This window comes from Myotis myotis, unplaced genomic scaffold (assembly GCF_014108235.1).
Source record: "Myotis myotis isolate mMyoMyo1 unplaced genomic scaffold, mMyoMyo1.p scaffold_m19_p_11, whole genome shotgun sequence".
Lineage (NCBI taxonomy): Eukaryota > Metazoa > Chordata > Mammalia > Chiroptera > Vespertilionidae > Myotis > Myotis myotis.
In genome coordinates, this window is record NW_023416315.1 from 52226029 (window position 1) to 52249055 (window position 23027).

The 23027-nt window shown below is 43.0% G+C and overlaps 1 protein-coding gene and 2 gene segments (V, D, J or C); 1 reads left to right on the forward strand and 2 right to left on the reverse strand.

The window, feature by feature from the left end:
* Nucleotides 1-3883: 3883 nt before the first annotated feature.
* On the reverse strand, nt 3884-4460 carry LOC118666605. The segment is given in 2 exon segments: nt 3884-4274; nt 4387-4460. Coding segments are annotated over 2 exon segments (440 nt in total).
* A 3780-nt stretch (nt 4461-8240) lies between these two features.
* On the reverse strand, nt 8241-8827 carry LOC118666606. The segment is given in 2 exon segments: nt 8241-8665; nt 8779-8827. Coding segments are annotated over 2 exon segments (474 nt in total).
* A 9499-nt stretch (nt 8828-18326) lies between these two features.
* On the forward strand, nt 18327-22647 carry LOC118665726 (cationic trypsin-3). Its single transcript, XM_036327020.1, has 5 exons — nt 18327-18385; nt 19780-19939; nt 20691-20944; nt 21771-21907; nt 22438-22647. Exons 1-5 carry the CDS (start codon nt 18346-18348, stop codon nt 22585-22587), a joined length of 741 nt encoding a protein of 246 aa, XP_036182913.1. The 5' UTR covers nt 18327-18345; the 3' UTR covers nt 22588-22647.
* The last annotated feature ends 380 nt before the right edge of the window (nt 22648-23027 follow it).

A 23027-nucleotide genomic window follows, 5' to 3' on the forward strand; every position in this document is an offset into this window, starting at 1 on the left:
AGATGTTTCCTTTTGCTCTCTCCTCGCCGTTGTAGTACCCAATGAGGAACTGGAGGCCCTGGCCCTGGGCCTGTTGATACTAAGACACAGCCAAGTGCCCAGAGATAGGGGAACACCCCAGTGTCACTGTCTGTCCTCTGGCTTTTGTCAGGTGCCTTGGAGTCTGGGTGACTTCTGAATCCACTGGGCCTGTGAGGGAAGGAGACAGAAGCTGGAAAAAGAACAGGGGAGGGACCCTGATGCTGCCTTGGATGCAGGTGCTTTCAGGCTTAGAACAGATGCCCCACCTGTGCCAAGGACATACCTGCTCCCAGGAGACAAAGGGCCACACAGCAGAAGAGCCTGGAGCCCATGGCAGGGTGGGGCAGAACTGGGCAGGAGTCTCCTTTCTCAGAGTTCTGGTCCTCTAAGAACTAATGTTCTGGGCACCTTCTGATTGGAAGTTAGGCAGTGATGTCACTGCTCTAGTGTCATTGTCTATGCTGGTTCCCATGAGCCTGGCCTCCTTTGCCAGGTCCCTGGTTCAGCTGATCTAGGCACCCTGCTTTTTCCTGCTAAGCCTCTTGCATGACATGTGTGGCTGGCGGGGCTGGTGGAGGTGGGCTGGGTTTCCGTAGCATGCTGGTCTGACAGCTCCTTTGCTTTTCCATGAGGCAATTGTTCCTCTACCTGTCCCTGCTCCCAGGGCATGCAGGCTGCCTCCTACCAGCTCTGAACCCTTCACTTTCCCTTGCAGGCTCAGAGAGCCCCCCTAATCACTGCACAGTTGAACTTCATGACTCCTGGCTGGGACAGCCCCTGCAAAATCGTGTTTATGGTATTAAGTCTTATAGCAGATAAAAACACCAAACAAGGCTGTTGCTTAACCCTCTTGGCCCCAGGCAGCTAGCTCAGATCCCTAGCTCTGCCCCAGAAACTTTTGGAGCTCGGCAGTTCCACAGTGCCCTCATGTGATGTGTTTTGGCAGTAACCAAGATTTAGAGTTAGACACGATAAAAGAGTGCAAGGGTCCAAGGATGTGTTTAAATTGGGAACCATTTTACCATTTGCTTGTTGCACTGTGTTTTTCTTTTTAAATTTAAAGGTACAAAAATCCAGTTCTAGCTGATTTTGGATTTTTTATTGTAAGAGGAAAAAAGGTGGTCATGGAGATGGACTGCAAATAGACTCTCAAGGATTTTCTTGTTATTGTGTTAATCCTCACCTGAGGATATTTTTCCATTGGTTTTTTAAAGAGAGTGGAAGAGTGGGGGAGAGACAGAGAGAACCATCAATGTGAGAGAGACACATCAATTGGTTGCCTCCCCCATGTGCCCCTTCCAGAACCAGGGATCAAGCTTGCAACTGAGGTACATGCCCTTGACAGGAATTATACCTGGGACCCCTCAGTCCAATGCTCTATCCACTGAGTTGAACCGGCTAGGGCATCCCAAGGTTTTTTGATGATTAATAATTAGCAGTATTTGTTTTTTAAAAAATATTTTTATTGATTTCAGAGAGGAAAGGAGAGGGAGAAAGGAATAGAAACATCAATGATGAGGGAGAATCATTGATTGGCTGCCTCATGCAGGCCCCCTGGGGATAGAGCCTGCAACCTGGTCATATGCCCTGATCAGAATCGAACCCTGACCTCCTGGTTCATAGTTCAATGCTCAACCACTGAGCCATGCTAGCCAGGCAGCAGAAGTTGTTGTATCTTTGATGACCTCCAACAGCTAGTTTAAGGGGGATAATTTAGACAGGTCTCTTTGCCAGGTGCCCACTAATCAGCTTATCCCCCCCCCCCCCCTTCCAGTTTAAAAAATAATGTTACTTGCTGTTCCCACACTGCTGGAGAATTTCTTTTCTACTCTCTCTTTTCAGAGATCCTCTCTGGCCGCTGTTCATCCTATATAATAAAGATGTAATATTCAAATGGTCATTATGCCGTGAAGTGTATCGACTGACTGGGTAACAACTGGATCACGGATCAGCAGGAGGGTGGGGCAGCGAGCTACAAGCAGGCAGTTGAGAGCTACAGAAGGGGGCAGGACAGGGAGATATGAGGGGGGTGGGGGGAAGGGGGGTAGAGGGAACTACAGGAGGGCGGGGCACTTGGCAGAGAGCTACTGGAGTGCAGCAGCAAGCTACTGGCGAGCTACTGGCGCCTGGATTCGTGCGCAGGGCTACTAGTTGATAATAATATAATGCCCATTTCCCCAGATGTGAGAACACATGTGTATGTGATTAATTTTCTCTAAGTTTTTCTCCAATGCCCAAGTAGGAAATAAAATATTCTAACCCTCTATACTTAGTCTGCTAGGAGGTAGTGGCCAGTCTGAATGAATAAAAATATATAAACAAAGGGACTTGGGAAAACAGGATCTGATAAGGACTCAACTTCAGAAACAGGATGCACAGAACGACTCCCAGGAGCTGGAGTCAGTGATGGAGAGAGTGCATGGACAGGGAGTGACTATAGCTGTGCACCCCTGTTACTGAAAGTAGAGGACAAATACCCAATTCAGGGCAAAGGGTCAAGTCTAGCTTGATTAGACTCTATTAGAGGGAATTTTTAATGGTAACTTTGTTTTTGTTTTTTTTAAGACAGGTTCCCTTAAGCCCATCTGCTTTGCCTATAAATTCAGCACTGGACAATGGATCAGTCTTAGGCTTAGTCCTGGGTTTTGTTGACACCAATACATCAGAAATTGGTCCACTTTCAAGAACATTCAAAGACCAGCTTCTTTTTTTATCTCTACAATAGGGATCTTGGCATCTGCTTGACTTGCACATTCATGGCTTCTGTTAGTTGTCCAGATGAAGGAAATAATGAGGATCTGGAATTGAAAAGCCCACATCAAAAGTCTCCTTCTGTTTCTTGGACTCAGCGGCTCCCAAGGCCACAAAACAGAGCACCCTGGTACACATGGCAGGTCAGGGAACAAGGGTGTTCCCCAGCTCAATGCTTTGCTGTTCTTAGGTAAGGACTGGCACCCTGAGCCTTAGTGCCTGTGCAGACATGTGATGCCCCTGGCTCAGCCCCATGTGTCTTAGAGCATGCAGGCCCACAGGCCCTAAGTGAAATACTGTACCTACACAAGGGTCCTTGGCCAATGTGGCCTTTAGGTCAACTAGGCTGGGTGTGAAGACCTGACCACACAAGCAGGACCCACTGTCTTCTCCAACGGCCAATTCAGAGCCATGATATAGAGCAGTGATGGCGAACCTTTTGAGCTCGGCGAGTCAGCATTTTGAAAAACCTATATTAACTCTGGTGCCGTGTCACATATAGAAATTTTTTGATATTTGCAACCATAGTAAAACAAAGAATTATATTTTTGATATTTATTTTGTATGTTTAAATGCCATTTAACAAAGAAAAATCAACCGAAAAAATGAGTTCGTGTGTCACCTCTGACACACGTGTGATAGGTTCGCCATCACTGATCTAGAGGCATGGACTCTGTGACTCACAGTTCTGATCAAGAGACTAAAGGGCAAAACAACCCAACTGGATGAGGAAACTTATCCTCAGTGGTGGGAACTGACAAAGCCACAAGGTGAGGGAAGAAGGTGTTTTAGAAAAGGTCTGAGCACATTTGGAGCTGGGATCAGGGCTGTGTCCGGGTCTAACTTGGTTGGAAAGAGAAGTCAGGGAAAGGTATCTATTAGAAGCAGGCTTGGGAGGCCTGCTGTGACTTGGGTGTGAGGTGCCTCATGAAAGATTTCCCAGGACACAAGCTGATAGGAAGATAATGAAGAACTTGCACATTTCTGTCCAGGCATAGTCATGTTCAAGATAAGGCCACGCCACAGGCTGTTGGGTCTGCATGGGATTTAGCATTGTCATAGCCAGTGAATTGACAGGCAGCACTGTGCTCTGAGATTTCTGTCTGGGCTCTCACAGGAAATGCTGAACCGAGCCTTGGTTGCCCACAGTTTCCTGACTGGACCCAGGCAGTTTCTGCACAGGCAGAAGGTGACTCTGCAAGGCTGTGTCTTTGCTGCTGGCACAGAGGTACATGGCAGAGTCTTCTGGCTCCAGGGCATCCACATGAAGGTATAACTGAGAGCTGTCTGGGCATTCAGGTGAGAAGCGTCTCAGGACAGTGTTATTTTCAATGAGTTCCTTATAGTTGTAGACAAACATGAGCTCTGGTGGCTTCTGAGCACTCTGTTTATACAGTACATAGAATTATGCCCCAGATGTTGTTTGCATTTCAAAGACTTCTTACTTCTCATCCCCATGACCAGGTGTCTTGGCATCTGAGTAATTCCGGTGTCCATGAGGACTGTTGGGGGGAAAGGGACAAAATTCAGACAAAGCCTAGAAAGAAGGGTATTGCTCCAGCCACAGGGGAATGGCTTGGAATTCAAGGACAGCCATTTGAGCCCAAGACTCACCTGTTCCCAGGAGACAGAGGGCCACATAGCAGAGCAGCTTGTAGTCCATGGTGGAATCAGGATGAGTGGCATCTTCTAACTGGGATATTCTGGCAGGGGGCTGGGCTCTGCTCTCCTAGGCCTTGGTTGGTGGTTCTGCCTATGATGTCCTTGTCCCTGACAGTTTCCCCTGCTGCAGGGGACAGTCCTTCCTCTCCCTTTCATGCCTTATATAGATTCTGATAGAGGATGGATTTCAATGGATCCGGATGGGTTATTCCTCTGGAAGCTACTCTTTTGCTTTTAGCTACCTTCCTCATCATACTGTTTCTCTCTCTATCCTCCTCCTGCCAGGACTCCTATCAGCCACAGACAATTTCCTCCATCCTTCCCTGCTCAATTAGGCAGGACTTCGCTCAAAATTCTGTTTCCCCTCAGTGTCTATGCCAGCCGTGAGCAAACCACGGATCCGGCGGGCCGGATCTGGCCCGTTTGAAATGAATAAAACTAAAAAAAAAAAAAAAAAAAAAAGACCGTACCCTTTTATGTAATGATGTTTACTTTGAATTTATATTAGTTCACACAAACACTCCATCCATGCTTTTGTTCCGGCCCTCCGGTCCAGTTTAAGAACCCATTGTGGCCCTCAAGTCAAAAAGTTTGCCCTCCCCTGGTCTAGGCTCATTAGAGGCCTTTGCCCAACTGCATGGAGGGAGGTAGATTGGATGGAATAGTGCCCATCACTTAAAGTGCATGATTGTGATGCAGGCCCAGAGCCAGACACAGGGAAGGGTGCTGAGGGAACCATACAAGGGACAACCAGAGTCTGCCTCTGTATTAAGGGTACAAGGCTTGGCTGGGCTTAGAGCAAAAAGGTTGCTAAAAGAGAACACAGGCATTGGTGCAAGACAAAGGGAAATCAATTTGAAAAAGATTTTAGTTTAATATTGTTGGGATGTCTACAACTGATGCCCCTAAATGACATAAAGATGGAGTCCCAAAGCCCTAGCTTCCCTCCTCATCCCACCCCTCCACTGACTCCCAGTCCTCTCCCTTCCTCCCAGCTCAGAGGTTTCAATAGAGCCACAGCTCCTCCTTGTGGCCAAAGCGGCACATTTCCCAGATCTCAGGCCTCTCTCCAGCCCAGTGTCAGCAATGCAGACCAATTCCTCATTCTGGATATGAAAACCTAGGGAAGTCTGAAGAGGAAAGAAGCATCCAAAATCTCAAAAATAGTTGGCAACAGTACCGCTCATCCACATACCTCGGACAGCCAATGTTTGCTCAACAGAAATTGGCTATGTCTGGGTTCTTAGTAATAAACAAAACACAGCCCTGCGGATACTACCCCAGCCTATGTGGAACTTATAGGCCAGCTTGACTGGTTCAACAAATGCTCACTGAGCAACTGCTATGAGCAAGCATAACACATCATGTTCACCCACAGAACTCTATTGTAGTGAGGTCATCAAACACACTCACAAATAATGACCAGGGAATAAAACATATCATATGATGTTTGAGAAATGTATTCTGTACTCAAGTGATTAAATCACTTTATATGTGTGACATTCTATTCAACTCTTAAATGAGAGGGACTGCAATGATATGACCCCCAAAGACCTGTCCATTGCTAAAATGTTAGAAATCAAACCAGGCCCATCATTTCTACAGATGGCTTTCCAAATTGGGACTAGCTAGGATGACCTACTGTGAGCCATTTCTACTTCACTATGTGAACTACCTGTTTGTGCTTCTTATAGGCTTAGTTATTGGAATATCAGCTATTTTTAAATGTACCATTTTGCCAACATTGAATTTTTATTTTAGAAAATTTAAATGTATGAATAAACATAAAAATGAAATGATCTATAGCTGCTAAATGATTTTTACCATTTATTATTATGTTAGGTATTTATTACCAAACTGGAGTAACAGGAATTTATATCTATCTATGTTGGGGGGAAGGAGGGTAGTTATACATGCTTTAAGTCAAGAGTTGATAATTAAATTTTCTTTAGCCCAGGGATGTGCTGGGTCAGAAGGAAAATATTAGCATTTTTATAATGTGACAAGTTGTATGAGATTTTTTCATGTGGACCAAAAAAATGCAAAGGGAAATGGGTTAGAATTTAAGCAAGGTGGTTTGGACATTCTCCCAGAATGTTGTGTATTGACGGGTTGTTGCATATATGAAGGCATCCAATCCAATATAGTTGGAGATAATCCATTCTCATATAAGAACCTAAAATTAACCCTCATTAAAATGATAACATTGTTACTATTACAATTATGATGATGGATATCCTCTGTAACAAGAAGACACTCCACCTGGTCGCTCTACATGAAACAGCAAAAGTCTGAATAAATAGAATTTCATTGCATGGTTTGGCTCCCAATAAATAAGAAAAATTCCAAGGATGACAAACAACACAATTTAGATTGAAACCTCAAACAATGAGTGAAAGTGAAAAGCTCTGTTGCCCTGAAACATTAGCTAAAATAAATATTTCCCAAAGCAAGTGGTAGGTGAAAGGTGAATTTAAGTTATTTGAATTAGGGAATATGCCTGAAGAAGGAAAATAATCTAAGGGTGGTCTGATTGCATGAAGGAATAGTGAAAAAGTGAATGGTAAACATATAAGTATATGCAGGCAAACATTGTCTATTTAAAATAGTAATGGCATATGTTGCTTGGAGGTAATTAGGAAAGACATAACTGATTCCAAGACATTTCAGATTTGGGGTATAGAGTTCTGAAAAGGAGCCCCAAGAATACATGTAAAGAAATCCCTTTTCCTTGGCCAGTTTCTAATGTGCATGCACAGGATTGACTCTAGAAGGCTCAGGAGAAAATAGGTGGTGAAAGGCTGTAGAGCTGAGATTTCAGAAGACAGTCACATTGGCGAATACGCTGTGATTCCCACTGAGGCCCCGGAAAGGCCATGCACTAGTAATAAGGACAGATGCTAGGGCTCCCTAAAATAAAGGGACAAACTAAAATAAATCCTAGCAAATCCTGCATTTAAACCTGCCAGGATAAATCCTAACACTCTTTATAAGAACATAAGGTAATCCGGAGTCTCTATTCTACATCACCCACAATGTCCCACAGAAATCTTTTTATATCTTTCATGTAGAATATTTTAGTAGTTTCTTTAGTAGTTCATTCCACCCAAAATCTATTTCCCCTTTTGACCCATACTACTACCATTGTTATGGTACCAAAATAAAAATTTTATCACGTTATCTTACTTAAGATAGGATCAAAGACTAGCTTAGTTACTACCTAGAGATTTGTGCCCATTTTTTCTTTCCATGTCTCATAATACTCTCCATCATCTGGCTACTGTCTTCTCTGGAGGAAACTTCTGCGATGACACTCAATCAGAATTAGGAACAATCATACTGGTCATACTTCTAAAAGAGAGCCTGCAATGCACAAGTGTACCTCTATTGGCTCTTCCCCCTCACCCTTTCTGTCTAATTTATCTATTGCCATGGATTTCATGCTTCTCCAAATATTTTTATATTAACCAGGGAACTCACTGATAATCTAAATTTCCTTTTGGTCTTAGAAACTTCACCTCTTCTTTTAGTTTTCACTCATCAAACATTTTGAGCCAGAAGTATGTTTTTAATAATATTGTTATGTGTAATATGCATACTACGTATAATATGTACAGCAGAGAAAGTAAAGGAATAGCTTCTTCCATCAGTTAAGATCTTCAGTGCCTGGGACAGGGCCATTACTTGTTTGCAGAGTCCTGAGTACTTCAGTAAATTTACTAGAAACCCCTGCTCTAGCTGATGAGTAGAATTGGGAAGACTTTTGAGCATACCAACTACAGAACTACCCTATTGTGTACTGTGAGCTATACTACAGATGAAACTCCAGTCAGGGGTCTCACAGCAGGGTGTGCTGGGTGAACACGTTGTTCCCACAGCTTCCTGGCTGGGCCAGCAGGTTTGTGCACAGGGAGGCAGTGACTTTGCAGGGCTGTGTCTTGGCTGCTAGCACAGAGATACACAGCAGAGTCACCCGGCTCCAACGAGTTGATATCAAGTTTCAAATGAGCTTTATCCGGAGATTCAGGTAAGAAACGACTTGGAACTGTCTCATTTAGAATGAGCGCCTTATTACTGTAGGAAAACATAATCTTCAGCAATTGCTTGGAGTCCTGCTTATACCAGTGCATAGCATCATGGTTCAGCTTTTGTTCACAACTTAGGGACTTCTTATTTCCCACACGCGTGATGACGTATTTTGGAGTCTGGAAAACTGCTGTGTCCAGGGAACCTGAGAAGAAAAGAGGCAGAATTCAGACAAGTCCTAGGAGGCAGCCTGATGCTGGAGAGGTGAAAGGGCGTAGAGACTCAGAGTGGATCCTGCCACTTGGGCCCCTCACTCACCTGCTCCCAGGAAGCAGAGGGCCACACAGCACAGGAGCCTGGAGCCCATGGTGGGTTCGGGGCAAACAGGCAAGGCCCTAGCCCAGGATTCTGCTCTCCAGTGGTAAGAAGACCAGGCTACAGTGCTCCAAGCCCTGACAGGTGCGTTGCTGTAACGTCACAGCCTAGAATGATTTCCCAATTCTCTAGCTCTCCTCACATGAGCTCTCTTCCCTTTTCACCTCCTACACTTTCTCCTTTAAAAAAAAATTTTAACTTCTCCTTTAAAGGAATTTGGGATTTCTAGGGACAGTTTGAGTGGGAGGGCATGTTGTCTCAAGGATATTTCTCTGCCGTCATCCTTGTGCCAACAGCTGCCTCCCTCTGCTGTCCCAGTCCCAGCATCTGGCCACGTCCTCTCTTCCTCTCCCTCTCAGGCCCCCTCTCAGAGTCTGCCTTGGCTCCTTCACAATAATGCAGGATGATACCACCCACATCCTGGCTCCTTTGAATATCGGACTTACTCTCAGACATTGTGTCAGTTGTGGGACACTGACTATGAGGTGCCCCCCCGAAAAACAGCTTCAGGCCATTTCCCGTTGGCTGGATTGATGCTAGTTAGGAGCAAATCCAGTTAATAGTCCTTGAGTTGATTGAGGGGGGTAAACTGCAGCCCCACTACCTGTGATATTCTTATCTGTCCAGGGGCAAGAGCTATGTGGGGAATAAGGAGCTGCTAGGGAGTTAGAAGTCAGATGTGATAGGTAAAGAAGTGATAGAGGTGAATAACAGCATGGAGTTGGGGAAATTTAACTGGAATGATTTGACTGTCCTTGAATTGTCTACAGGTCACCTTCTCTTTTGGTAACAGTTTACAACTCTGTGTGTAGCCTAGGGTTCCTCAGCCTCAGCACTACTGACATATTGCACAGGATAATCCTTTGTTGTGGGGGGGTCCTGTGAAGACAGGATGTTTAGCATCACCCCTGGTCTCTATCTACTACATGCAGTAGCACTGCCCACCAGTAATGACAATCAAATATATCTCCCGATATTGCCAAATTACCCTTCTTGAGAGCCAGCTTCTCCTTTATTCCTTCTGTCCTTGACCAATCTCAGGGGTTTTGGTGGGGCCACAGCACCTCCTAGTGGTCAGCAATGCACAGTTCTCATATAACAGCCCACTGGGCCAGGCTTCAGCCCATAAGAAACCTAAGTCAGCAAGGACCTGGGTAAGGTCAGGGAACCAGGACTGCCACAGAGGTATCTCTCTCTCTCTCTCTCTCTCTCTCTCTCTCTCTCTCTCTCTCTCTCTCTCTCTCTCTTCACACACACACACACACACACACACACACACACACACACACTGTTTGGAAACACTAACTGTCAATTCCTTGTGAAACTCCTTCAAAAACATCCCCCTACCCCTGCCGTGGTTCATTTTTTTTTTTGACGGAACACAAAACAAGCACTAGAGATACAGCAGTGAACAAATCAGAAACCACCACCTTCCTTGCTGGAACATCTAGCATGATTCATTTGTTGGTGGTCATTGAATGGCTTCTTAGTGCAAAGCATGTGTAAGACAATACACTCACTCTCATGATGCTTATATTCTGATAAAAAACTCAGAGAGCCCTGGCCATTTTGGCTCAGTGGATAGAGCGTCAGCCTGCGGACTGAAGGGTCCCTGGTTCGATTCCGGTCAAGGGCATGTACATTGGTTGTAGGCACGTACCTTGGTTGCAGACACATCCCTAGTAGGGGGTGTGCAGGAGGCAGCTGATCGATGTTTCTCTCTCATCGATGTTTATGACTCTATCCTTCTCCCTTCCTCTCTGTAAAAAATCAATAAAATATATTATAAAAAAACCCTCAGAGATTCCCATAGACTAGAAATATAAAATAGGTGCCATATGGAGGTTAGGAGTATAATCAGTATTAACACAGTTAAATACTGTCCTTTGCATGGAGTCTCATTTCCTCATTGATAAAACAATGGGCTGACACACATAATTTCCCAGTCTCTGTCAGTTTTAAAGTTGTATGACGCTAACTGTAGATATCCCTAGATGTTTCCTGGGCTAGAGAACTGGGCATCCAGTGTCCCCAGTACCTACCCCATTGTACCAGATAGTTTATATGTGAAGCTTTTCAAAGGAAGGGAGAGAGGGGAGGTAGGAGGGAGAGAGAGAATGTGGGGAAGGAGGGAGGAAAGAAGAAAATAGTAAAAAACATGGATAAGAGGCTACATATAATACTAATTCCGCACATATAAAGACATGATTATGCTTAGTAAGTAGATTTCAGATGAATTATTTATTTCAGTGTTTTTTGCAAATGCTCTTGAAAAATCAGGTGCACATCATCCAACAAGATGCAGATGAAACCCCTGTAAAGAAACATGTGCCACATGGCATAGGGTTAGTTGTGCTGGTTGTTTTATATTTTCAACAGGAGAGGTAGAAAACAAGAAATTTTTGTTGCTTATTAAGAATTGTCCAAAGGAAAGGATGAAATAAAGAAATGGATTCTCTGCCACTGTTTTTGCAGGGGAAGCCACCACAGAAAGAACGGAGGGCTGTCCCTGGGTGCTTGGGAAATGCCAGGGTTTGATCACAGCACAAAAGTAAAAGAGGGAAGAAATATGCAATAAATTTAGCATGAAGATAACTTCATCCACAAAGAGGTGGGGAGTCCTACGACCTGTGGGGATGAGGCTCAAGAAGAACTGGAACGAAGGGGGAGTGGGCTGGATGATAGCAGGGTGCATATTTTGGACATTGGTTATATTTGGGGTTGCCCCGTATTTAAAATCCTGCTTATATTTGAATAATTCCCAACAGTTTGGGTATTCATGAGAAAAGGTGTGTGTGTGTGTGTGTGTGTGTGTGTGTGTGTGTGTGTGTGTTGGCATGTTTAAAACCTGAATCTTCTTTCCATTCTAGAAACAAGACCTCCATCATTGCCTCTGCTTTTGGTGACTTTAACAAGACAGAGCTTTCTCCATCCACCAGTCCCTGAGAACTCAGCGGGAAGACCAGGCTGTGTGGTCTGGGATAAGGGCAGGGAAGGAAAATCTCTCGTGTCTAATTCTGTCAAATTTAGTTACCTGGACACAGAGTTCCATGAAGATTAAAGTTACACCTGACTCAGTCTCACTCTTCACTGGTGCTCAGAACTGGTTTCTAGGGGCTGCTAGGGGACAAGGGCCATGACTCCCCTTCCATTCTGCTCAACTGGCTCTTAGTTACTGGTAGCTCTGACCTTGAAAAAGTCCCTTTTCTTTCTGATAAAAATACAAAGTCAACATACGCATTGACTCTTTTTAAAAATATATATTTTATTGAAATTTTTTAGAGAGAGAGGAGGGGAAAGAGATAGAGAGATGGAAACATCAATGGGAAACATCATAGGATCAGCTTCCTCCTGCACACCCCTCTTAGGGGATTGAGCCTGCAACTCAGGCATGTGCCCTGACTGAGAATCAAACCTGTGAACTCTGGGTTCCTGGCTTAATGCCCTACCACTGAGCTGCACCAGCTGGGCACACATTGCCTCTTGAGGTCATATGCCTGCAGGGGGACCAAGGACCATCAGTTTTCCAAATGAAAATTCAGATCAAAATAAGAGGGGAAAGCCTGCTCCTACAGGACATTCACATTCATAAATCATCAGTTCATGCTATTGGCCTGTTTAGCTATTGAAATTTCATTTAGCCACTCAAAATATTTATGCTTACTATTTCTATTCTAATATGGATTATAAATATTTCATCTTCAAGTCATTTGAAAGTAATATGAGTAACAATTAACAATAATTCAATGCAATACTATGGTGTGTGGGCATTATTTATTAACTTTCAAATGTGATTATGTGTCACCTTATTTTTATTATTTGGAAGAAGCTGCAGATGTTTTGTGAGTGAGGGAAGTCCAGAGGCACCCTGAATTCTCAATCTTTAAGTTAAAGTTAAATTTAGTCACATAGGATATTCAATATTGACTTTAGAAGTGTGAAGTGTGTTTTCCTGCAGTTTCTAATGTTTATAATTTTTAACAGATGTTGAAAGTTGTTCATAATACAGAAAGTTAAATAATTTCTATCTAAGTGTAGGAAAATGAGTTGGTTGTCTTTAGCAGATTCCTGTGTTCCATTCTAAGATGAATTACAAAACTAACTTTCACACAAGGACTAATCATTTTTCTGTTAAACTACTTGTGAGCTAGACTTTCACTTTCAGGCAGTTGGGTAGAATAGATAGATATTCTGAAACTTCCTTCTTCTACATTCAGCGAGAGTTGACATAAAATATAATTTTGTGGACTGCCAAGATTTTTAAGAAATAAGGAAAATTCCAAGAGTTAAAAAACAAACAAACAAAAAACACCAGGAGCCTTGAGTGAAAAAAATGAGAAGCTCCTCTCAGCTCTGGGATGTGGATGTCTGTCTTTTCTATCTCTAGGTGTTGTGGTAACAAGTGTTCTTGAATCTGGATAATTCTAGCTGCCATGGGTCATTGGATTGGAGAAAAGGTCCAGAAGTAAATCTGCTGATGGTATTTTGATAGAACCGTTTCATCAGACCAGAAGGGCTTCCTGTCATTTCCTGCTCCAGAACTCAGAAGACCACCCAGCAGAGGGACAAGAATAAAACTCTTCCTATACACTGGAGTGAGGGACTTGGGGCTCTGGAGGGCTCCTGTGGCCTAGTGAATAGATACCCCTAAGTTATTGTGATCTCTGCAAGATCCCAACCAACCTCTGACCTCTCAGTGCCTGAGTCCAGGAGCTCCCATCCCAGCAGGATGGACTGAGCTGAGAGGAGCCAGACAGCATTTAGGTATAATTTTATGCATTGGTATGAACAGAATGCTGAGCCCCAACCCCAGTCCCAGCCTTCTTCTTGTTTCAGGAATGTCCTCCACAGGCATCTGCCTGCAGGCTTCACTGCCCCCACCTCAAACCCCTCTTCCTTCTAACCCCTTGCAGGCTCCCAAACAACTGGTCTGGAGGTGCAGGCTGGAACAGAAACACCTGCAGATCAACACAGAGCAGAACACTCTGTATTTAACCCCTCACATTCAAGCACTGACTCCCAGCTTCTGCCAACCCCATTCTCCTGTGTTGTAAACAAAACCAGACTTGCCCTTAACCCTCTCCCTTCCAGGAAGTTTCCTCAACCTTCCCTCAGAGCTCCCTGCTTCTCAGTAGAGTCATAGCTCCTCCTTGTGGCCAAAGAGAAGCCCTGTGCCAGGACCCAATTCTCCCACACAGACAGTAATGCAGCACAGGTCTGAGAGAGAAGGACATGCAGTCAGAGGGCTGTAATTAGGCCCCAGCCCGCCCATCTCAGAGTGAAGTCTCAACCATGATGAGGCTTATTGTTGTAGCAAAACATGAGCTCTTGAGATTTCTCAGCATTCCGTTCATACCAATGCATAAAATTATGCCTAAATGTTGTCTGCATATCAATTTTATGACTTCACATACTTGGTTACAATGTTCTGCCTGTAACTCTCTCCTTTTCCCTGTAAGGTCCTTTGTGACTCCAGTATTCCAGCCCTAAACCCCCAGGCCCCCTCTCTTCTTCCTTTTACCCTAAAACATGATTTGAAATAAAGGCAACTGTGAGATACTTATTTTAAAATTACTAATTTTACTTCAAGCCAGGTCTAATTATTGAAACGGACCCACCATTCAATTTCAAGTTCAGATAGGGGCATGTAAATTGTTTCTCCTCTATCTTTGAGAGCAGGGTTGCCAAACGGTGGCTCAGAGGCAAGTCTGGCCTACAGCCTGCTTCAGTGAATGAAGTTTCAGGGAACCAGGCTGCACTCACTCATTTGTGTAGTGTTCTCAGCTGCTTTCATGGCACAACAGCAGAGTAGCTGTAACAGGGACCATGCTGCCCGCAAAGCCAGAGCCAAAATGATTCATTCTCTGGCTTTCTACAGGAAAAGTTTGCTGACCCCTGCAAACAATTTTATGGAGAGGATCACCTGTAGCTAGAGTAGAAATGACCCCCAAACGAATGCCATCCTCGAGCAGGGTTCTCAGGGAAACCCAGGTCTGGTTCCAGGGTTCACGTTACCCAGAAAGAACATTCTAGTCACTGATTTTCTACATATGACAAAGATTACAAATCCAGCTTAGACGCTCAGGTTAGCATCAAGGTTATTACACAAGCATATGCTTTGTACCTTGGTTTTTGTTGTAATTTTGCTGCCCTGTTTACCTCAGAGTTTTAGTAAGTTTCTTAGTACATCATTTTTCAACAAGTGGAATTCTTATTTTAAAAATTTCCCTGCACGTTGCAGTCATAAAGAGCTAGTATGGCCTCCGTGAATAAAGCTGCATTAACCAGGAAAGTGGCTGGAGAAGCTATGGAAAGAGAAAAACAGACTCCCTCAAGGAAAAGAGCACAAAATTGCCATTTGAGGCTGGTGACTCCTGCTCCTACCAACGCGAAAGTCAACAGATTTGCTGGAGCCCAGTCAGACTGCAGTTCAGGCACAAGTTTACATAGTCCTCCAAGGCCACTAAGCAATGTGCATGGGAAAGAGAGGTGACAAATACAGATTAAATAAATACAGACACGTGCCCCTGGGCCACCCTGTGCTTGAAGTTAGGAAAATAAGTATAGGTACCAACATACTCTGCATATGTGGAATATGGGCATCCCCCCCCAACCCCACAGCTGGTGGCTCTGTTTATGGGAGGGGGTGGAGGAAGCAGACTCACATGCAATTTGGCATGTTTGGCACTGATTGTCAATGAAAATTCATTGACATTATCCAGAACAAAAGCTTGGCACACATCCAGTACAAGCAAGAATATTTTGGAATTCTGCAGTGTCAAACTTCAAAGAATGATTTACAGTATTTCAGAAGGGAAAGGCACCTTGTACATCTAAGCTCCTTTACAATCATGCAAGGATATCTCCTTAGATTTGTTCACCCAGTTTACATCAATGACAAACTGCATATATATACACAGAGACTCCTCGTGCTGATTCAGGATTTGCCTGGCCCCGTCAACAGGGAGCTTTGTCCTACTCACTTTCACTTAGAATATTAATCACTTTCACCTAATATTCAGATCTACACTGCTCCATCCCCCTTCCACCACAGCTACCACCATCAGTGATCTTTGATTTTTTTCCCCACTCTCATTTTGTTCAACTATCTACCTAATGTTTGGTGTGCACACCCCTAGTAGTTTTCAACATGATTTTAGATAGTGCACAAATGAGCAGATAAAAATTCACCAGCACACAAAATATCAATGTCTTTGCTCAAGGAGAGACACAGGAAAAAAGTCCATTTAAATATCAAAATGTCACTTACATTCTAGTGCTAAGTGGCTTCCTTGCTCCATGTGTCAGAGTTGTATGGGAAGAACTGAAGTCTGGAACCCATCACTTGGCATTTTCCCCCCATCCCCACTACTGCTTTAGATGACTGAATCATCCCACTGCAGCCGGGCAGGCCCACATTCCTTTGTCTCCAGGTATTTACTTGGGAATTTGAAATCAATCCTACCTAACTCCCCTTATCTGGCAATCTCCACTCTTCCTGGAGGAAGGGGTCCAAGTAATAAAGCCCAGGACACGCAGGAGAGAACTTTCTAGGACATAGCAGCACACACTCCAACTATTGTGAAAGCTCTGCTCTAAGATGTATTGTTTTTCATATGGTCCAAGAAGTCTGGCGAGGTTCAGGAGAAGTTTCAGGGTCATGTAGAATCATACGACTCCCCATACTTCACTGTGGAGGTGTCAGCAGTGGGAGGTAATTGAACAGGATGAAAAGACTCTCCTTTCTGGGCCTGACTCTTCTCTTACTCCTTAGTATTTCCTGATTTTTAGGGGTCAATGAAAAGCAGCTTGCTGCCTTATGAACCATTTAGTCAGTAGTTACCCAATACCTATATTGTCCTGAAACTAAAGGCACTTTCCCATATGGCCTGAGGAGCTACCTTGCCCATCCTTTCTCCTTTGATCAGTCATTCTCAGCTGGAGATGATTTTGATCCCTAGGGGGAAATTTAGCAGTTGTCATAACTGGGAGGAGAGGTTGCTGCCACTTGTAACCAGAGGCCAGAGATGCCGATAAATATGCTACAGTATGCAGGGCATTCCCCACATAAAAGAGTTATCTGGCCCAAAGCTCTTCTAGTAAATCATCGTTGTATCAGCAAAATTTCAAATGTAAAAGAAACAGAAACTACTTCCAGAGGGATGATTTATTAAAGCAGAAATAGCACGCTGGTAGGCCACTCAGGTATATTGCGTGCATGTAGAAACTGGCTATGTGTGGGTGTAGAAGCTGGAGGTTAGTTCTCACTGAGAGTCACATATTCTGGATACTTCTTCTGTGCCCCATTATGATGATGATTCCTGTTCTGGACCCCATTTCTTGGATTTTTCAGAATTTGATATGCTCCCCAGAGTCAACCCTTAATTTGACAGAGCTCAGATTGTCCTCTTTGCTCATGTTTATGGTATCACAGTGGAGGACATGAACCCTAAATAGAGGCTGCTTGAGTTTGAACCCTGTGCTGACTACTTAATAGCTATAAAACTTTCAGCAAAACACAAAACTTCTCTAAGCCTCACCCTCATCTACAGAAAGGTAAAATTTATAGCAATAAGTCATAAAGTTGTTGGTGAGGATTGGGTGAATTGATGTATATAGATTCTCTTCACAGTGTTTGACGCATAGTAAGCACAACCCAAATTTCAATTGTCTTATCATTGGCCAAGAATTCTGTATTATCTTGATCATATGATGTTGGTGAAGTTATTAGGGAAGTATTGCATAGACCCTGAAGTTCCTAGGTTGGAATCCTGACCCTAGCATGTATTTGTTGCGTGATTTTGGTCAAGTGTCACATACTTCTATGCGTCTCCATTTACCCATCTGTAAAGGGGGGGGATAATAATAGGTATCTTATAGGCTTCTTATGAGAATTACTAAATTAATATAGGCAAAGTACTTAGAAAAGTCCTGATATATAGTAAGTTCTGGATAAATGTAAGTTATTTTCACTCTCCTGTTTTAAATCAGAATAATTTCCCTCTTCTCAGGGGAACAAGTTGTTTCTATTCAAAATGAAAGTTAACATGTATACACAAGACCAGAGTTACCACAGAAAAATTATATAATTATGAAAGAGCCAGTATTAATTAAACATCAAGGGTATAGAGTTCAAGGTAGTCTTCAGGATAAAAGTTTACAGTTGGAACAACCAAGTACCTAAGATTTTTGTTTGGGAATCAGGACACCTGCAGCTCTGTTCTGTGACCTTACTCCAACTTACTTTTCTATTATGGGAACAGTTCCCACCAGGTGGGGTCATTACTTTCATTCCCATGACCTTCTGGAAAAGTGGTTGATGTTTAAATTTAATGCTGAATTATATTCAATTTGGCACAAAAATGAATTCTAAATTTGGATTTGTGTGTTTCCAGTGAAGTCACTTTTTCTGGCACCTGTGGTCATAGGTGTCAATGACAAACCTGGAGGTATAAATAGCAGTGGATGTAAACCCTTCATCCCACTGCCCACCAGAACCAGTGAGCAACCATGAAGGCCTTCATCTTCCTTGCTCTCCTGGGAGCTGCTGGTGAGTCTCTCTTACTAAATGAATAAGTAGGTGTCTTGCATATATTTAAGTTTGCAGTTTGTACTTTGGAAGACAATGAATGTTGAATATATCTCAGTACTCAAGAAGCTTAAAATATTGAGGCAACAGTGCATCGTACCTGTGTCTATAGAGAAATAAATCTCACTTATTTGGGAAAGATCACTAGACAGGAGTGATCAGTGTAGGTCAAGTATAAAGAGGCAGCACCTGCCCTCAAATTCAAGGTAAAATCTAGGAAGAAGAGGGAAAAGGAAAGGACAGTCAACAGAAAAGAAATGTTGCTTTGACCTTTCTAAGGATTTGGAGTTAATACCTAGGAAAAATAACTAATCTTTTGCTGCTTGCAGAGGCTGTGAGGGTCAGAGCCTGAGTCTCCTCTGGACTGAAGGGCATCTTAGCAGGGATCATAGGAGGCAAAGATATTTTATTTCTCATGAATAAAAGCTATGGGTTGGGTTTTACAACATCTTCGCTAACGAAATCTCACCAGTGTAAATCATCAAAAGAGATAGAGAAATGAGTCCTTTTACACTATGAAAACTTACTACTACATTTTCCAAAATTGGGCAAGTTTAAATTCCATATAGCTGTCTGGATACCTGGAAATGTCTTTCCCAAAATTACTTTAAAATACTTGAACAATAGAACACATATAATGCAATGAAAGATTTTGATGCCATAAGAAATCTTAGTATATCTGAATAAATTGAAAAATGTTGGAAAGATAATTGGGATAAAGGGAAAGGTTGGAGACAGAAACCTTATAATGTTCTATGAAATTATTTTGTGAAGATTATAGATGAATAGATGAAGGCCAAGAAGGGAAATTTCAGGGTGTGGGTAGTACAAAATTCCCATTTTCTTCCAGGCCAGAACATTCTCAGGTGGCTTCTAAAAGCTTCCTTTAGGTTACCACCTGGGGTTATCTATCCTATACCAACCACTTCAAACAAACATAACCCTGGGTATCACAACGCTTTACTGAACATCTATTTGCATGGCTTCTCGGCACAGTTTTATGTAAAAAGTATTCTTCATATTCTTAGGTAGTGGTTAGTGTTCAGGACATTTATTATATAAAGTCTTTTATCTGTGTGTGGGGGGGTGGCATCACATATATAAAAACTGTATATTTATCAAATTTAAAGCATAAATTAAATATTAGATACTTATCATGGTATAAGTAGGGTATGTGTTAAAGATATAGAAAAACTAGGTTTTTAAATTTTTACGTTAAATATCACCATTTTCTGATTATATGGGACAGGAAAACATTATCTGAGCTTTCCTGGTTAATCTACTAAAACTTGGTGGTGAGTCAACATTCCAAGATGGATCTGTTTCACAGATAGTTTCCAACTTTTCTCTGTCAGTTGCTTTCCCCGATGATGACGATGACAAGATCGTCGGGGGCTACACCTGCCGAAAGAATTCCATCCCCTACCAGGTGTCACTGAACGCTGGCTACCACTTCTGTGGTGGCGCCCTCATCAATGACCAGTGGGTGGTGTCCGCTGCTCACTGCTACAAGTCGTAAGTAACCAATACTCACATCCCTGATCAACTCATTCCCCAGCCCTGCCAAAGCACAGGCAGGGTAAATTACGGAGTTATGATTGAAGGGTGAGCACTCAGGTTCTAAGAGCCTCATTATTCTCCCAGGCATTGAATGATTCACTGATGCACTTTCACATGGTGTCCTAAGAGTTCCCTGATGTCTTTCCAAATAAAGACATGGAAGGGGAAATAGTGAGTGATAAAATACATACTTAGAACTAGCTTCAGAGCATTAATCATGAAATAGTCTTAATCATTATAGCTCAACCAGAAAAGAATGCCATATGGAGGTAATAAAATAGATGAAATGTCCAGTGCACTGAAAATAAACACAACTCATCCTGCTCCTTAATATCTTGTCATGTCTCTGATTGCTGCTGCATCTCTCTACAGTAATTGGTAACCCCAAACAGAGGAGAAAAGCAGGTGCTGATTAATTGCCACTAATTCTCTTTTTACCCTCATTGTTTTATTGGTGTCATTTGGTTCCCATGCACATGTCATACTACTCCAACCCAAAGGTGGGCTGTCAGTCTGTGCCTATAGTGATACCTACCTAAGGACTCCTCTAACTGTACCCTATCTGATGGGACTGCCTTAAGTGTACAATTGCTGTGTGTGTGTGAATGCTTAAGGGGGTGATGTCTGTGCTTATGCTCATGACTGGGGTGTACTTTTAAAGGGGAAAGTTCAAGTTAAATAGAGGATTTTTAATCCTTTAATCCAGTCGAATCCAGGTGCGTCTGGGAGAGCACAACATTGAAGTCGTTGAGGGCAATGAGCAGTTCATTAATGCAGCCAAGATCATCCGCCACCCCAAATACAATGCCCGCACCATCGATAATGACATCATGCTGATTAAGCTGAACTCACCTGCCACCATCAGCTCTCGAGTCTCCACCATCTCTCTGCCAGGAGCTTGTGCAGCTGTTGGTACCCAGTGTCTCATCTCTGGCTGGGGCAACACCCAGAGCGTCGGCAGTAAGTATCACCTGAAACATAGGCACCAAGTCTGAGAATCCTAGAGGCAAAAGGCATATGGAGAGCCAGTTAGTCCAAACTGTCACTCAAGACAAGGTTCACAGAGTAGTCTGTGGATATATGGAGTCTTAGATTATGTTAATGGAAATGAGGAAGATTCCTTTGTTGAAAAATAGAGCACTAATGAACTATGATGAAGATGCCAGGTATTCAACATAAGTGACTAGTGATTTTCAGAGAACTAGGAACTGAGAGGTAAACAGAACTGATGCTAAGGAATTTGGGACTGACCGACTTAATAAAGTCTCTAAATTTGAAATCTCTGGTCACTGATGCTAGTCTCAGAGAACAACTTGTTGATTAAAATTCTTTGGAAGGCCTTTCAAATAAAAGTTGTTCTTCCAAAGTAGAAGTTACTAATAATCCAAATGAAAGAGTTGGGGTATTGGGAAGGGCAGGAAGAAATTATGGAAAAGAAATATTTTAGAAATCCTGTAACCTTCATATATATATATATATATATATATATATATATATATATATATATATATATATATATATATATTTGTTGATAGTATTAGAGATATCTCCTCTCCTCCCACCCTTTATTCCCATCCTCCCAGCCCCTACCTCCCCATGTCTTCACTACCATATTGATAAGCATATAAGTTCTTTGGTTTATTTCTTCTCATCCCTCCAACCCCACATTGAGGTATGTCAGTCAGCTCCATGCCTCCATGCTTCGGGTCTTATTTTGTTGGTCAATTCATTCACTAATTATATTCCACAAATAACCTTCTTCCATTTTTACTCCTGCACCCAACAGCTAACTACCCTGAGCTCCTGCAGTGCCTGGATGCTCCCATCCTCTCTGACAGTGTTTGCCGCAAAGCCTACCCAGGCCAGATCACCAACAACATGATGTGTCTGGGCTTCCTGGAGGGTGGAAAGGACTCTTGCCAGGTTAGGTTCTTTGCACCCCTTTTTTTTCAAGCTCCATCTCACACATCTCCACCAAATTTCCCCTTTTCTGAAATACAGAAGATTAAAAGGCTTTTTCTGGAACTGATCATGAGGAGTGAGGGATAGATTTGGGATAAGTGATCACTTTTCTTTTTGCCATATGAGTGGTTAGAATTAAGGGTAAAAAGATACATAGAAGATGGTGTGCAAATAGCACAGCTAAGGTACCCTTCTGATGAGGTCTATTGTAGAAGAACACTCTGAAAGAGCAGGGCTAGCTGGGAAGCCTTACACTCTGTATTACCACCTCTTCTTGGCCCCATATGCCTGTAACTAAGGAAAGAGGAGGACCTAGAAGGAGGGGGGAGGAAGAATGGGGATGTAGTGTGGAGATTGAGGGTTGAAGGAACTTCATGGAGGATCAGCAGCAGCCTGGGAAGATAGCCTCGGGATAATGGAGAAACATCTTTGAGCCTTTATCCCATCTGGATGTGGTTGAGAGTTCTAAACGGCTTTTCCCTCTTGTTTAGGGTGACTCTGGTGGACCTGTGGTCTGCAATGGACAGCTCCAGGGCATTGTCTCCTGGGGCTATGGCTGTGCTATGAAGGGCAAACCCGGTGTCTACACCAAGGTCTGCAACTACGTGAGATGGATTCAGGACACCATGGCTGCCAACTAAGCACATTTATCTCTTCCTGACCCATCCCTATTAGACAACTTCATCTTCCTATGCCTAAAACAGTACCTAAATAAAAATATTTTGTCCTGCACTAAATATGTCTAAGAACTCTCCTTACTTGGTATTATAAACTTTCTCTGGAAACAGACTGCTGAGTAAGAAAGTGGATATTGACTTGAACTCTCATATGAAGGTAGAGTTTAAAAGATTATTTGGGTATTTATTCACCTAATCAAAATAAATTCACTGATCACTTACTATGTGCCAGATTGTGTAGGACATCCTATCTAATAAAAGACAAAAAGGGTAATTGACCATACCTTTGCTACACTTCCCATTGGCTAATCAGGGTGATATGAAAATTAACCGTCAACCAAGATGGCGGCTGGCAGCCACACAGCTGAAGCAAGCAGGAGCCTTGCTTGCTCCAGTGATGGAGG

Excerpts from the sequence above, each read along its gene's own strand:
- LOC118665726 (XM_036327020.1), top strand. The coding sequence starts at position 18,346 with ATGAAGGCCTTCATCTTCCTTGCTCTCCTGGGAGCTGCTG. Across the intron at positions 19,940-20,690 it reads GCTGCTCACTGCTACAAGTC|TCGAATCCAGGTGCGTCTGG; the intron begins GTAAGTAACCAA and ends CCTTTAATCCAG. Across the intron at positions 21,908-22,437 it reads GTGGAAAGGACTCTTGCCAG|GGTGACTCTGGTGGACCTGT; the intron begins GTTAGGTTCTTT and ends CCTCTTGTTTAG.